Source organism: Phoenix dactylifera, chromosome 6, assembly GCF_051530095.1.
Source record: "Phoenix dactylifera cultivar Ajwa chromosome 6, Ajwa_hap1_PhDact_Kaust_v1.1, whole genome shotgun sequence".
In the NCBI taxonomy this organism is placed as follows: Eukaryota; Viridiplantae; Streptophyta; class Magnoliopsida; order Arecales; family Arecaceae; genus Phoenix; species Phoenix dactylifera.
This window is the reverse complement of record NC_143195.1, coordinates 32575398-32591659: the sequence shown is the minus strand read 5'-3', so window position 1 is coordinate 32591659 and position 16262 is coordinate 32575398. Positions and strand designations below refer to the sequence as shown.

Genomic DNA, 16262 nt, shown 5'->3' with positions numbered 1-16262 from the left:
CACCAACCGACCGAGCCCATGCGCACGCGGGAGCCAACACCCAGCAACCGGCAAGCGGCCAGGCGCCCAGCGACCAGACGCCCAGCGCCCAAGCGCCCAGCGGCCAGGCCGACAGAGCCAAAGCAGCCCAAGGATCCAACCACAGACGCAGAGGTCAGGCGAAGGAAAACCAGGGCAACGCCTGGTTTGCCCATGCCAACGCGCAGCCCGCCAGACCGCGCGCGGCACGGGCAAAGCCAGTGCACCGGACCATCACAGCAGGGTCAACCCTCTGCAGAGGCAAGCACAGAAGAGTGCCAACAGCAGCCAACCCAAGCCTCTGCAGTAGCCAAAGCTTGGCCAACAGCAAGAAACCGCCGACATCCAAAACTGCAGGCCATTGCCAACAACAGCCAGAAACCGCCAGCAACCACCGCCAAGACAAGCAAGCAGCCAAACCAAAGGCAGCAACCAAATGGCAACCGAACCAAGACAGCAAGCTGTGCAAGGGGAAGTTCCAAAGGAGTTGCCACAACATGCCAACAGCCAGCCAATGCATGCCATTGTAGGGAGTCTACAAATAGATCCGAATTGAGTGGGGGGAGGGACTTTTGGACATTGAATAGTTAACCACTTGTAAGTGCATTCGGCCATTAGGCTTGGGTAGGCATATTGCCTAATTTCGGTCCTAAGGGACTTGGGCCAAGGCAGGGTAAATCAACCCCCCTTGGATTTGGCTAAGGAAGGGAACCATCAATCCCTCCTTAGATATTGTATTTCCTTTTCACTTTGAATCAAAGTTGCCTTTGATGCCTCTGCATTCTCATATGAGTTATCATCATCGGCCAACAAAGCTTTAGATTCCGAAGAGGAGTGCAAGACTCCATCCATAGCCGAGCATACTTGGAGTTTGGAGGAGCAAAGTACCGAATATCCCTTTGGCTGGCGCTATCTACATTCGGTCAAGGCGGCACACCTTGATTTGGCCAACGCCAAGAGCTAAAAGGGAACCCCTTGGTGTGGGAAGTGTATGACCGACACTTGGTCCCCACCAATTTGGTGCTTTCATTGAGAGATCTTCGTCAAGAAGAAAATCTTGAAGGTAGCGCCATTTATCTGAAGTCCCCTACAAGTAAGTCAATCAACCTTCTTCGAATTGCCATTTCCGAGTGGTAAAAGAGGGAAGGGTTACGTGAGGGAACCTTGTGGGTGTAGACCATTCCGAAATAGTTTTGCCCTTTGAATACCTTTGAAGGATTGTTCTGAATCTACAGAAAAATTATCATGGATTCCGAGGGTAACCAAAGGCTTGACGCCCTTGAAATTCAGTCCAACCGAGTGACCAAAGCCTTGGAAGAACTCTCCCATTCCATGGCTGAAATGAGGAGGGATACCAATCATAGTTTGGAGAGGTTGGAAAGGAGAGTTTCAAGTGGAGAAAAAAATACAAATAAGGAGTCTTGGCCGCATGCTAATGAGCAGGACCAAGGAAGGGGAAGTGAGGAAGAATTGGCAAGTAACCATAGTGGATGCCGGGTTAGAGAAAGAAAGAGTGAAAGAGTAAGAAGAGGGAGTCGAGTGGAAGGATTTGGGGTGTGTGTGGATCGATTTGGAAGAGGAGTTGAGTATGAAGAAACCTTTAGTGTGAGGGAGTCCGATGAGGAGCCCCGGATTGCCACTAGACTGAGTGGAAGAAGAAGAGAGGAGAGGGTGAGAATGCCCCGCCATGGTGATGTTGAAGAAGATGAGGGAGAGCCTAGAAGAGAAGTTAGAAAACCAAGGATAGACTTCCCTAAATTCAGTGGGGAGATCCTTTTGAATGGATGGACAAGGTGGAACAATTCTTCTATGTTTATGAAGTTCCACATAGGGAGAAAGTCACCCTTGCTAGTTTTCATCTTGAAGACAAAGCAAGTAAATGGTGGAGATGGTTGAGATCCATCTATGAAAAAGAAGGAAGGAGATTGGGATGGACTGCATTTGTGAAGGAGTTCATGATTCAATGGGGGCCTTCCCCTATTGTAAACTATCATGGACAATTGGCGAAAATCAAGCAAGAAGGAAGAGTGTGGCCCTATGTTGAAGAATTTCGCCACTTACAAACATTGGTGACAGGTTGGTCGGAAGAGGCCTTGATGGGTACATTCATTGACGGCTTGAAGCCTTGGATAGCCAAGGAGGTCAAGTTGAAGCAACCCAACTCCATGCAAGAGGCCATGCGGATGGCAGAAATTCTGGATGATGGCTTTCAGTCCGAGAGAAGATTGATCAAAGAGTCCATCAACCGAGAAGCCAAAGCCATGCCAACCAAAGTACCTTGGAAGGGCAAGGATGCAGTCGGTAGCAACCCAAAGAACCAGCCACAAGTGAAGCGGCTGTCAAGAGAGGAAGTCCAAGACTTCATCAAGAAAGGATTGTGCTTCAAATGTGGGGAGAAATGGGGCCGAGATCACAAGTGCAAATCAGGGCAAGCATTCCTAATTGAAGTCCAAGATGCAGAATTTGGAGATGCAGAAACCAACCATTCAAGTGATCATGATGAGGAGCAAACCCAAAATCAGCAAAGTCATATGCAGGCGGATGAAAGTGATGCAGAACTTTCCTTGAATGCATTAACAGGGGTGCCAAAACCCAGCACCATGAGATTACTTGCATGGGTCGGCCGGAATGAAGTCTCCTTGTTGGTTGACAGCGGGTCATCACACAATTTCATCAATGCAGCCATTGTGCCCAAGTTGGGATTACATCCTATGAGCATTCAGCCATTTGAAGTAAAGGTGGCCAATGGTGAAAAGCTCACATGCAAGGAAGTCATACAAGAAGTGAAGATGAACATTCAAGGGGTAAGAATCAAGGCTGATTTACATATGATTCAATTAGTAGGACTTGACATAGTTCTTGGAAATGCATGGTTACGACAAGTGGGAAAGGTGATCACTGATTTTGGCTCCATGACAATGGAATTCAAATTAGGTAGTCAAAAAAAGAAGTGGATTGCCATAGGAAATAGTGAAGTTAAACCTTGTGAGGCTTATACCTTAGAAAGACTTTGCAAGGGAGGTGCCCTATGTGTAGCCATTGTATTATCCACTCAAGACCAAACCGAACTAAATCCCATGAAAGATGAGTTAGAAGGAGTCCCTAGTTCGGTTAGGCCACTATTAGGAAGTCCACTATTTGAAATGGAGGATTATCAACCCACCACCCTTGAGGACAAGGGTGTTCTTCAAGAGGGGGGGAATGGTGAGGTTCCCCCTAATTCACCTCACCAAATCAGCCAAATCCTGAAGGCCAAGGCGGAGCAAGAGCAAGGCTCATGTCCGCCTAGTGGCCTTCTATCATTCCTTGGGGCACAACCGAGGTTCGGCCATCCTTGGCAAGCAAGGGCTGGACCATTGGCAACACCGACAGGGCACAGCAGAGGCGCGCCCAAGGCCGCAGACCTTCGGCCGGGGCACCACTGCAACCGAGCCAACCGACAGGCCACAAGGACCGAGCGCAAGGCAAACCCATTGGCCGGGAGGGCCAAGCCAGATTTCCAGCCGCGCGCAAGGATTGGATGCCTTGGGTCCAAACCATTGCGCGCGCACACCAACAGGCCACAGATATCCGGACAGGCACAGGCGCGGCCAAGGCAAGCCCAGCACAAGCCAAGGCACGCGCAAGCCAAAGACAGCCAACGGACGGCAACAGGCCACGCGCGCCAAAGCACAGCAGCCACGCGGTTAAGGGGGAACCAACGGGCGGCAACCGCCGATGCACGCCAAAGAAGCGCCGTGCGCACGGGCCCTTGGCGCCAAAGACCAACGCGCGTACAGGCCAGGAGCAACGGCCGGCAACCGCCAGCGCGCGCGGGCCCTTGGCGCCCAAGACCGGCGCGCGCACGCGCCAGAAGCAACGGGAGGCAACCGACGGCACGCGCAGGCGCGTGGCATCCAGGGCCAGCGCGCGCGCGTGCCATGCGCCGCAGAAAGCAACCGCCCGAGCGCGCCAACCACCAACCGACCGAGCCCATGCGCGCGCGGGAGCCAACACCCAGCAACCGGCAAGCGGCCAGGCGCCCAGCGGCCAGGCGCCCAGCGACCAGACGCCCAGGCGCCCAGCGCCCAGACGCCCAGCGGCCAGGCCGACAGAGCCAAAGCAGCCCAAGGATCCAACCACAGACCCAGAGGTCAGGCGAAGGAAAACCAGGGCAGCGCCTGGTTTGCCCATGCCAACGCGCAGCCCGCCAGACCGCGCGCGGCACGGGCAAAGCCAGTGCACCGGACCATCACAGCAGGGTCAACCCTCTGCAGAGGCAAGCACAGAAGAGTGCCAACAGCAGCCAACCCAAGCCTCTGCAGTAGCCAAAGCTTGGCCAACAGCAAGAAACCGCCGACATCCAAAACTGCAGGCCATTGCCAACAACAGCCAGAAACCGCCAGCAACCACCGCCAAGACAAGCAAGCAGCCAAACCAAAGGCAGCAACCAAATGGCAACCGAACCAAGACAGCAAGCTGTGCAAGGGGAAGTTCCAAAGGAGTTGCCACAACATGCCAACAGCCAGCCAATGCATGCCATTGTAGGGAGTCTACAAATAGATCCGAATTGAGTGGGGGGAGGGACTTTTGGACATTGAATAGTTAGCCACTTGTAAGTGCATTCGGCCATTAGGCTTGGGTAGGCATATTGCCTAATTTCGGTCCTAAGGGACTTGGGCCAAGGCAGGGTAAATCAACCCCCCTTGGATTTGGCTAAGGAAGGGAACCATCAATCCCTCCTTAGATATTGTATTTCCTTTTTACTTTGAATCAAAGTTGCCTTTGATGCCTCTGCATTCTCATATGAGTTGTCTTCATCGGCCAACAAAGCTTTAGATTCCGAAGAGGAGTGCAAGACTCCATCCATAGCCGAGCATACTTGGAGTTTGGAGGAGCAAAGTGCCGAATATCCCTTTGGCTGGCGCTATCTACATTCGGTCAAGGCGGCACACCTTGATTTGGCCAACGCCAAGAGCTAAGAGGGAACCCCTTGGTGTGGGAAGTGTATGACCGACACTTGGTCTCCACCACATGGGTGCCCGTTTTTACCTTAAAAACGAAAAACCCGTGCTTCAGTAGCCCCCATGCTGAGTCATTTTCTTATCGTGATAGAGTACCATACAGTCTGAAGATAACCATCACATCATCCGATTATAAAAATAAAAAACTATCGACGTGTCTTATTTCATAGCCACCCAGACTGGATGGCTCAAAATTGTACAACATCCTCCGATGCAAATAGCACGCTGCAGAAGTTCTTGAATTACAATTGGTCAGGGCAAGGACCTTAGTGCAGGTCTCCCACTGTAAATAGTGGAAAAAGGATTGATGCAGTGCTCCATGAACTCTCTACAACCCAAGTTCTGGACAAGATGTGCCTTGCAACGTTGCCGATCGGTATCCTCCTGGCAGCCCTCCTCATCTTTCTAATCCACAAAAGAGCCACCCCAAACAGATCTAAGCTTCCACCCTCCCCTCCCAAGCTTCCAATCATAGGGAACCTCCACCAGCTGGGAACTCGTCCTCACCGTGGCCTCCATGCCCTCTCCCAAAAGTATGGCCCCCTCATGCTGCTTAAACTGGGCTTCGTTCCCACCATCATCGTCTCGTCCGCCGAGGTGGCTCAAGAAGTCATGAGGACCCAAGATTCGATCTTCGCAAGTCGTCCTTCCTTGGAGCTCGCCAAACAACTACTCTACAACCGCAGGGACGTGGCCTTTGCACCCTACGGTGGGTACTGGAGGCAGATGAGAAAGCTGAGCATCGTTCACCTGCTGAGCGCCAAACGAGTGCAGTCATTTTCCAGCGTTAGGGACGACGAAGTATCGCAGGTGATCGATCGGATCGCATGTTGCTCCGCAGTTGGTCCCGTGAATTTGAGCAAGATTCTGAATTCACTTTCGAGTGGTTTGATCACCAGAATCGCTTTTGGGAGGAAGTTTCTTGGAGAGGAAAGGAGCAAGAAGGCGCAAGAGCTAGTTGAGGAGACCTCAGCCTTGTTTGGTGGCTTCTACGTGAGAGATTACTTCCCTTGGCTTGGATGGCTGGGCAAGCTGGGTGGCACGGATGGCAGGGTAAAGAGATGCTTCATTAACTGGGATGCCCTCCTTGAAGAAGTGATTCGAGACCATGAGGATCGTAAAAGAGATCAGTTTGGAGCTGACCAGAATGAGGACTTGGTCGATGTTTTGCTCGCACTTCAGAAGGATCGCACGGAAGGCTTCACCCTCGCCAGAGACGAGATCAAGGCAATCATTTTGGTAGTCTCTCCCACCTCCTTCGACACTAGCCAGTAGTTCTAGGAGTATGGATTGGCTTCAGTAAATCAAAATCCACACCAAATTTTGAGATGCATATATATTAAAAATGAATTAATTAGACTTTTCAATGGGTACAAACTCGATTGCAAATTATAAGATGTTAATAAATCTATCGCCCAGAATTTATTTCATCATAGTAAAACGAGTTTTTTTTTTTAAAAAAAAATAGTAGAGTTAGCAAGTATCCTAAAATTTGCAGCTACAGTAGATTAGTAATGATGAAGTGGAAAATTTTGCATCTTTCCTCTTTCTTTAGTAGCTCTCTATTTCACTTCATGGGGCAGCTAGCATGCAAGTCAAAAAAAACAAAAACAAAAAAACACTGTCAATTGTGGAAGGTGGTGCCGACTAATTGAGTCAGTAAAGTCTTTTGCGCTAGTGGATTTCATTAACCCTAGTTCTAACTCAAAAAAAAGGGGGGTTAATTTAATCACACATGGTCATCTGAATATTGATTAGTGGCAAGTGATTGAACAATAATCCACCTGCATTACATGTAGTATCCTCTCATCACCCCCAATGTTTGATGCATGGCGGATGTGATTGAATTGGATCCCCTTGGTGTCACGAATAAAAAGAAAAAAAAAAGAAGTCCTACACTTAGTACACGGCCTAATTTTGCTAACTACAATTAATTGATTTTAATTATTTCTATAGATTCAAGATTCTTTTAGCTAGCAAGCTATAAGTGACTCCGTGGAAATTTAAGATGCTAGCACGAGTATTGATCGCCTCCATTTTTTTTTTCCCTTTCCTTGCAGGAACTATTTGTCGCAGGAACGGACACATCATATATCGCCCTAGAATGGACAGTGGCAGAACTTGTTCGAAGCCCAAAAAGATTGAAGAGAGTGCAAGATGAGGTAAGGGAGATACTTGGAAATAAGAGCAAAGTCAAGGAAGATGACATAAGTAAAATGAGCTACTTGAAAGCAGTGATCAAGGAGAGCTTGCGCTTGCACCCTCCACTTCCATTACTAGTGCCACGAGAATCACTTGAAGCAACCAAACTACAAGGCTATGAAATCCCGAGAAACACAAGGATTCTTGTTAATGCTTGGTCCATTGGGCAGGATCCAACATCTTGGGAGGAGGCCCGTGAGTTTAGGCCAGAGAGATTTCTAAACAACCTAATAGATTTCAAGGGCAATGATTTCCACTTTATTCCATTCGGTGCAGGCCGAAGAATCTGTCCTGGAATGCACTTTGCTATCTCAACCATCGAGCTAGCTCTTGCCAATCTGTTATACAGATTTGACTGGAACTTGCCCAACAACATGAGTCCAGAGGATTTAGACATGGTGGAAGCTTATGGAATTTCGACTCGTATGAAGTCCAATCTTCTTCTTCATGCTATACCTTACAAGGCATAAAGATCGAACTCAGCTGATGTGGGCTGTTGTATGTTTGTAGTTGAAGAAAATGAAGGGATTAAAACTCGCCAATATATATGTTATGCTTCAAGAAATTTGATATAAGCATCTACCACTACAGTTCTGTTGCTATAGTATTGCTACAGTATTTTGTTGTGGTACCGTGAAAATCTATAGTTAGTAGTTTGTTCATAAATAATTCTGAGTTCAAGCTGATTAGTGTGTAATATTTGTCAAGCCTGCTATAAGTCGATCTTCATCCAAACCAAAAGTGCTTATATTCATCGTTCCTGCAAAGGTCGTGATGCATATGCCTTCTCAAGCGATCGAATACAAAGAAAGATATGTTAATGAACGATCATATGAAATTCAGAATTCGAGTATAGGTCGAGCTAGCCCTATCTAATCGGCCAAGAAATAACTGAGTTAGATTTTGTAGTTGAAGAAAATAAAGATATTAAAATTCCCCAATATGTATGTTATACTTAAGGAAATTTGACAAAAACATCGCTTGAGGAGGGCATGTTGTGTGCACCTTGCCATATTTATGGCATGGATCTTTATTTCATCACAGTCAATTACCACTTCGGTACTCTTCTATTTTAACTTTTAACTCTATAGATGGATCCTTTGGCCTACTAATGTAGCATGCGAAGTTGGCACTTATGAGCAGGCTATCAATGCTGTAGAGAGCATAGAAAAGATGATAAAAGGGCAGGTCGTCTTTGTGTTGTGTCAGAAACTTCTATAATTTCAGAATGCCTAAGCCAATCATGTACTTTTTTGCAAGTGGTTTCTTGGAGTTTTTATAACTTGTTTTTTATTAAGAGAGAAAAAGGAAAGGAAGAGAAACCAACCTGTATTATGATTATACAAATACTGACTTTTGGAGATGCACCATCCAAATGGAAAGTCTCTTCATGATCAACCTCAAATTCGTGATTAAATCCCTCAGATTCAGATGGGTTAATACCATATGCAGGTGAATGGCAGGTTTGAGAAGTAATGGGATGATTAATTGGTTTACTTCTGCAGTTGGTTATATGATTAATGAGACAAATGGTTGTGCTCATAGTTTCTTCCCAAAATTCTTTTGGCATGAAGAAAGACAAAAGTAATGCATGAGTAGTTTCCACATTATGGCGGCATTTTTGTTCAATCCCTATTTTGCCTAGGTGTCCCAAGATATTCATGAAAGCTTCAGAAACATATCCATCACCAAAGTTTGAACAAAAAACTTCATAGTTTTTGAAAATTGTGTTTTTTTTTTCATGTTTGAAAATTTTATATAAACTTTAAGAAAAATCAGACCAAGAACAAAGTAAAATATCTATAAACGAGAGTAATCATCTATGAATAGGATATAAAATTGAACTCCGCCCACAGAGGATACATAAAACAAGACATGAAAAAGGTGGAAGCAGTGACAGAATGGATACTCGAAAGAGGGAAAACATGTAGCTTATGAAGAATAAATAAAACTTATGCCCTGTCCCAACTTGCTTCACTGTCGAAAGTCCTGCACGAAATATCCAGAAATAGACTTCACTTTTTGCTGTTTCATAGTTCAGATATCATTTCCAACTTATTTTTGTGAACAAAGTTGGTTTGGTTATATCTGCTAGCTAAGAAATCCCAAACTTCTTTCGTGGTGTCAAACTTCCCACATTGCATACTGAGAGGAGGAGTCACAGTGTTGGAAATCCAGGTCAAGATCTTGTTATGTTTGATTTCAGAATATGCCTTATCTCCAGTGATATATTTCCAAAGGCTAGGCCCTTCCATTCCAATAAGCTGTTCATAAGAAAAGCCCAATTGCTATAACCGTTCTTGCCAATTTCACTAGAATGGGTTGGGAATTTGCCATGGCCATCATAAATAAATAAATAGGAATTGAATCAATTTAATAGCAGCAAGAATGACGATCATAGATAAATTTGGTGTTGGCCTTGGTATAGAGAAAATAAAAAAAACAGAAGGTAGGATAAGCTAGTGGAGGAGACAAAGAAATAGAGTGATTGATGGTACCAGAGTAATAAATGTTGGCTTTGGTACCATATTACGAAATACAATGAAGGTGGAGAACAATTAGTGATTCCTATATATTAATCACTTGAATAATTATCTGTTTAGATACAATGTAGGCCACCCATATACAGTATATTGTACAGGGAACATGTCGTATTTTTTTGATTAGTTATAAATGGAAATATTAGATAGCTGTACAAGTGAGTAAATATGGTAAATTTAGTTTATATTGTAGGAACAGTATACATGAAAGATTTTAATGTAATGTTATATAATACTAATAACATAAATTATATAACTATTGATGCTATGAGGACCATTGATACTTAACCTCATGCGCAAAATCCTATCTCACCAGCACACTTATCTTGATCCCGTGAACCCATGGTCTATATGTAATCTAACTAGATTTGGTACATAATTGTTCTAATCTCTTATTTGGTTCGCCAAAAGATTTTTTTTGCATTTTTTCTTTAAAAAGTTGATGTTGAGCGTATGATGTTTGGAAAAATAATCCTGTATATTAGTCGGTAAAAAAAAAAAGACATATTTTAAAATAACTTATATTTAGTTGCACATATATTTTTCTAAATAATTATATAAAACATTTGTAATATTTTTAATAAAAAATATTATCAATTTTATCTAAAAGTTTAAAGTTATTTTTGAAAAAAAAACTAATTTTCAGCCTCTAAAAATAGACTTTTCAATATCCCATAATATTTTTTTATAAAATATAAAATTTTATTTTTATTAAAAAAAAATTGTTTAGTTTTAAAAAATTAATAAAAATAAAAATATTTTTAAATTTTCTGTTGAGTTTTTTGTCTTCTTTTTCCGTTTTTATAACATTTCCGAATCCGGTGCTCGTTCGGATTGCACGTGAACCCGGATGTTCCAGCAACAGCAAAAAAAAAAAAAAGAAGAAAGAAAGCGCCTCGCTCTCTCACGCGGCTCCGGCCCTTTACCTTTCCAGCCAGAACCCCACTCCAAAGGCCAGGCGCGTCCGCCACTCTCGCCGGAGCATGGCATCCAACGCGAACCACGCCGAGTGCGCCAAAGGAAAGCAGAGAGTGCTGGTATCCGAGACCGAGGGGGAGCTCGCCGTGGCCTTGGCCAAGTACACGGCCGAGCTCTCCGACAAGTACGCCCGGGAGCGAGGCGCCTTCACCGTCGTCTTGTCCGGCGGCTATCTCATCCACAATATCAGGTAATTCATGGTTTATCTTGTCCGTATGGATTTTTGTTTCTTGATCTAATGGAAGGAGACAAATTTATAGGAAGCTGGTGGACTCGCCGTACAAGGAATCGGTGGATTGGGCCAAATGGCACGTCTTCTGGGTGGACGAGAGGGTCGTCAAGAAGGATCACGTTGATAGCAATTACAAACTCGCATATGATGGCTTTCTCTCCAAGGTGTACCAATCAAAACCCTTCTCCTTTTTCTATTTCTTGAATTTGTCGCTTTAAAAGTTGAAAATTTTCAATTAGGTTAATTTGGATCTTTACAACGTTGATTTTCTTGTTGAAAATTTCCTTGTCAAATCTGCAGAACTGGTTCGAAATTTTCGATTTGTTGATTTTTGGGTTGGAGTTTGATGCCATGTCGATAGTTTAGAGACTATCAAGATGGCAGGACATGTTGTATAACTATAGATCTCTCTCTTTTGTTTTGAATGGTATATAATTATAGATTTTTCTAGTTCTGAATCTATGCGGATATGAAATGTTTCTACATCTATCTTTACATGCGATGGTTCATTACCGATAAGTTGGATGGTAGTTGAATCTACAGGGTCATTATATGGATGGTAGTTGAATCTGTGATTGTTTAGGCTTGCAATGAGTTATCTATGTTCTGGGGATTTCGATTCCAGGAATTCCACTTTGGAGTTTTTTAGTCTCTAATACTTGCTCCCCAGCTTTAGGCTGTTAATTTTTATGGGATGTTCCTTTTACAATTTGTGAAATGAAACAAGGTGACCTATCAACTTTCTATTCAGCATCTTAAGTGGAGTCAGACATTTGAACTCCCCCTCTAAAACATTTATATTATTTTTATTTTCATGTCTTTTGGGTTGTGTTGTAGCATAAGGATAGCATTATGGGACTAACCAATAACTAATCCCTAGTTTCTACTCTAGTTCAGTAGTTTTTAAATCTGGCTCTTGGATCTGCTGCTGTCCAGGTTGAGAATGTGATGATGCATCCATAGGTTGCTGACTCTCAAAATGACTATACTTGCTTGAAAATTTTTATAGCTTCTGATCTTTGTCGGCACTCAATAATAGCAGAAATGTTGAGCATCTGCTTCTGACACCATCTTTCTCTTTGCTAAATGGAAGGTTCCAATTCCACCAAGTCAGGTATATTCCATCAATGACTCGCTCCCAGCTGAGGGTGCTGCCGATGACTATGAGGCCTGTTTGAAGCAGTTGGTCAAGACAGGAGTGTTGGAAGTTTCGGCATCCACAGGGTTCCCAAGGTTTGATCTAATGCTGCTGGGTATGGGTCCGGATGGGCACTTAGCTTCTCTATTCCCTGGGCACCCTCTTCTTAAGGAGAACCAGCGGTGGGTTACCTATATAAAGGACTCCCCTAAGCCGCCGCCACAGAGAATTACTTTCACATTCCCTGTAATCGATGCTTCTGCCTATATTGCAATGGTGGTTGTTGGATCTGGTGAAGTCGATGCAGTGAAGAAGGCTCTTGGGTGCAGAGATAGCTCATCTGATCTGCTGCCTGTTCAAATGGTTTCGCTTGAAGATGGGGAATTCACTTGGTTTACTGATAAAGAAGCAGTTTCTAAGCTGCAAAATAAGGCAAGCCCATGATCAACCATATATGTTTTGGAAATAGTTCTATTCTTAATAATTCTGGTGACATCTCTGCTAGAGTTGATCTAGTAATATGTGGTTAATGTTTCCAGCACAATTACATCTGCTGTCCATCTTGGTAACTGTTATACATATAAATTCCTGATGTTTGTTGGTCTAAATAACTATATGGGGCATATAATTTTTATGATTTCATTTTATAGTATTTGATATTTATTTTTTATTTAATTGGCATCATAATACCCAAAATATGGGTGACAGAGAGGGAGCATTAAAATTAGAATTAATAATACTCTGAGCCAGTGTGGTAACTGTCAACACATCGCATTCCAAAGTTTAAAAGAAAAATTCAAATATTTATAAGAAGTTTGATATGAACTGGAAGAGCATCACTTATATCTTAACTTACAACTGATGAACTTGTCTCGGATCTTAGTCAATTTGTGCCATAACTCTACCTTCAAATATATTTGAGAAAGAAAGGATCCTTTTAATATATTTCGAAAGCAGCTATGTTAATTAGATGTATAAATATATGGTAGTGACAGGGGGTCACCATGGTGTTAAGTATATTCTATATAGCACTACAAGAATACAAAAGATTACTCCTAACATTTGATAATTCCTTTTCTATTATCCGTGCAAATTTCTTTTTGAACCTTGACATATGTGAATATAAAGCAAAGTACCTACAGCATGAGTTAAAATTGGTGGAAATGTACATTACTCACAAATGAAGTGAATGAGGTGGAAGAATCAACCCTATAAAATATCAGAGTTCACTCCATATTGGTCAAAAGCAAGATTAAAGAATTTTTTGAGTAGTTCCTAAATACTGGGAATGCCTTAACTGTCAATTGCTCGGCTATATGTTATTGCCCCAAATGAGCAATTTTAATTCTCTGCTGCCAAAGTTTCGGAAAATCTTTCTCTAAAATTTTGTTCACATAAACTGTCATTTTTCTTGTTTTCAATTAAAAATCGTAGCGGATCTTCAAAATCTTTTGATGATATTTTTCATCTGTATTTGTATATTATGCTTCCCAAATAAACTGGGGACTTGTTCCGCATTGTCCATGATCATTAGTCATTTTCTTTTCTGATGACTTTTTCTTTTCTGATGACATTTTCTCTTTTTTTTTGTTACTGTTCAGGAATTCTGATTGCAGTGCGGAAGCATGGTTTGCTCCTAAATAAGGTCACAGGTCATAGGTTTATTCTTAACATATATTATGATAGCCTCGTTATGTTATGGAGAAGGTTTAACTATGTACCTGTAACCGTTGCTGTTCTATGATAAACATGGTTTCTTTTCCCACCATTCATGCAATCATTCTGATGCATGCATAACAATTGTAGGCACAACAAAGAATTTTAGGAGCAACTCATTTTGCTGGTGTCATATGTCTATCTAAAGCTGTGTAGTGCTATCCCAGCAGTGTAGCATCTCCAACAAGCCAATTCCCTGATCTCATTTAGCTTAATACATGTTCTTTTATGCATTTTGTGTATGCATACTAGTTTCTGACCCATTAAGCATGGCTCAAAATCTATATGAAAGCAGCCTGCCCCTCGTAGATTAGATCGCATTACAGACTGCAGATCAAGTAGCTGACTGAACACAAAAAAAAAAAAAAATCTTGCTTGATGACTGAACAAAAAAACTGGGGGCTTGTTCCACATTGTTCATGATCATTAGTCATTTTCTTTTCTGATGACATTTTCTTTTTTTTTTTGGTTACTGTTCAGGAATTCTGATTGCAGTGCGGAAGCATGGTTTGCTCCTAAATAAGGTCACAGGTCATAGGTTTATTCTTAAAATATGTTATGATACCTTCGTTATGTTATGGAGAAGGTTTAACTATGTACCTGTAAACGATGCTGTTCTATGATAAACATGGTTTCTTTTCCTACCATTTATGCAATCATTCTGATGCATGCATAACAATTGTAGGCACAACAAAGAGTTTTAGGAGCAACTCATTTTGCTGGTGTCATATGTCTATCTAAAGCTGTGTAGTGCTATCCCAGCAGTGTAGCATCTCCAACAAGCCAATTCCCTGATCTCATTTACCTTAATACATGTTCTTTTATGCATTTTGTGTATTCATACTAGTTTCTGACCCATTAAGCATGGCTCAAAATCTATATGAAAGCAGCCTGCCCCTTGTGGAGCTGATTAGATCGCATTACAGACTCCAGGTCAAGTAGCGGACTGAACAAAAAGAAAAAATCATGCTTGATGATGTAGTCAACTATAGATTTTTCTTCAACTATAAGAAAATAAATCAGGCAGAAAAATCTTGTCTTTCTTAAACAGAAGAATGATGCATGTACAACTGTTCCCCTTTTTAGATATAACATGCACCTTATTGCATTTGTAATACTTCCATTTGTAGGATAACAAAGCCTATAGCCATGTTATCTGTCTTAAGCTTCCAACAATCCTTTTCTGGATGCAGACCACTGCGTGGCTATTGAATGGTTTTGGAACCAGAGACTCAACAAAGGACATAGCGCTTATTATGATTTCTTTTGTTTTCTTTTTCTTCTTTTTTTTTTCCTCTCGCATCAGCTAGAGCTAATACAATGAAAGCCAGCACTCTAGCCATCAAATCTATAGAGAAACTAGTCATGATTATCATCTATGCTTGTTATGATTTCAGTATCACATTTCATGCATAGCTAGTGGAAACTTAGCAACAGAAACAATTAGAAAAGATTCCATGTACTTAATATGTTTTAATAATAAAATTATTTTCAGCAAATATTGTTGGGCATGCTAAAAGTGGTAGGTAACACTAGACCTGAGAGAGCTGAGATATCAAGTGTGGGGCAACAGGAGTATCAATCATGTTGATGCTCACATATCAGGTTTTGTTTGTATGACAGTTGTGGAGACGGAACCTAACAGCTCAGCCATCTTCCTGATACGAGAAAACACCTAACCACCATTCAGTACACTCCTCTTGTGGGGACTTTTTTTTTTCTCCCCCTCATTCCTGATAAGCTTTTTTTTTAGCACATTATCCATTCTTCCATCTCAGAAGGTTTGTCCTCACTTCCTCGTACCCTTCAGGTTCTCCAGTGTTATTATGAAAACCTTTTGTTTTTATTTGTGAAAACAAAACAACAACAAATGATGAATTTGGTACAACAAAAGTCCCGTACTCTTCTATTTCAAGGATGTATCATTGAATTGACTGACCAAAATTTGTGCTTGTAACATGCATGATTAATTGCAATGCAAAGCCACATGGCCATGTGACTGACCTAGCTCAAGATATGTATACCCTTATAGTCTATATTCATTTAGTTGGGAAGCAACCTTTTGTTAAGTCAGTGAGGTTGGTGTTTTTCTGAATTTTGGGATTTGAGGACCCTAAAAAATCTCTCCATGTCAAAGTAGCACTTATGATCATACTGCTATTAACTCCATTTATATTTGCGGCCATCCGGAATTAATTGCGTTACAGCTAACTAGATAAGAGTCATAAGACTCATGAAATACATAGTAGTTTTTATGCCATGTAAAAGAAAGCTGATGCGATGATAGGGCCTAACTACATTTAAATCAGAAGTGGGTAATTTGATGTGTGGGTTAGCATTTATCATGCCTTTCTTCAAACGGAACGAACAGAGATAGAATCAGATCGATTCCCGAAATGCCTTTTATCCCTGACTAACTCCGAATATTTGGTACC

At 42.4% G+C, this 16262-nt stretch overlaps 3 protein-coding genes and 1 non-coding gene across 5 annotated transcripts; 3 read left to right on the top strand and 1 right to left on the bottom strand.

Annotated features, from left to right (window-relative positions):
- Positions 1 to 1802: 1802 nt before the first annotated feature.
- On the top strand, positions 1803 to 3054 carry LOC148703225 (uncharacterized). The gene is made up of 2 exons (XM_088723331.1): positions 1803 to 2909; positions 3022 to 3054. Exons 1-2 carry the CDS (start codon positions 1803 to 1805, stop codon positions 3052 to 3054), a joined length of 1140 nt encoding a protein of 379 aa, XP_088579457.1.
- Positions 3055 to 5214: 2160 nt separating this feature from the next.
- LOC103722056 (cytochrome P450 71A1-like) lies at positions 5215 to 7788 on the top strand. The gene is made up of 2 exons (XM_008812488.5): positions 5215 to 6260; positions 7082 to 7788. The coding sequence occupies exons 1-2, from the start codon at positions 5373 to 5375 to the stop codon at positions 7691 to 7693; spliced, it is 1500 nt and encodes a 499-aa protein (XP_008810710.3). The 5' UTR covers positions 5215 to 5372; the 3' UTR covers positions 7694 to 7788.
- A 2811-nt stretch (positions 7789 to 10599) lies between these two features.
- EMB2024 (NagB/RpiA/CoA transferase-like superfamily protein) lies at positions 10600 to 14474 on the top strand. Of its 2 annotated transcripts, none has more exons than XM_008812489.5 (5): positions 10600 to 10931; positions 11002 to 11137; positions 12067 to 12543; positions 13713 to 13763; positions 14308 to 14474. In XM_008812489.5, exons 1-4 carry the CDS (start codon positions 10747 to 10749, stop codon positions 13719 to 13721), a joined length of 807 nt encoding a protein of 268 aa, XP_008810711.3. In that variant the 5' UTR covers positions 10600 to 10746; the 3' UTR covers positions 13722 to 13763; positions 14308 to 14474. The 2 variants fall into 2 exon arrangements, with proteins under 2 accessions (XP_008810711.3, XP_008810712.3); XM_008812490.5 differs by having other exon boundaries at positions 10606 to 10931; positions 13713 to 13756.
- Positions 14475 to 15125: 651 nt separating this feature from the next.
- Positions 15126 to 15210, bottom strand: LOC113463743 (small nucleolar RNA Z102/R77). Its single transcript, XR_003388529.3, has one exon. It is a non-coding gene; the product is annotated as a small nucleolar RNA Z102/R77 (small nucleolar RNA).
- Positions 15211 to 16262: the final 1052 nt, after the last annotated feature.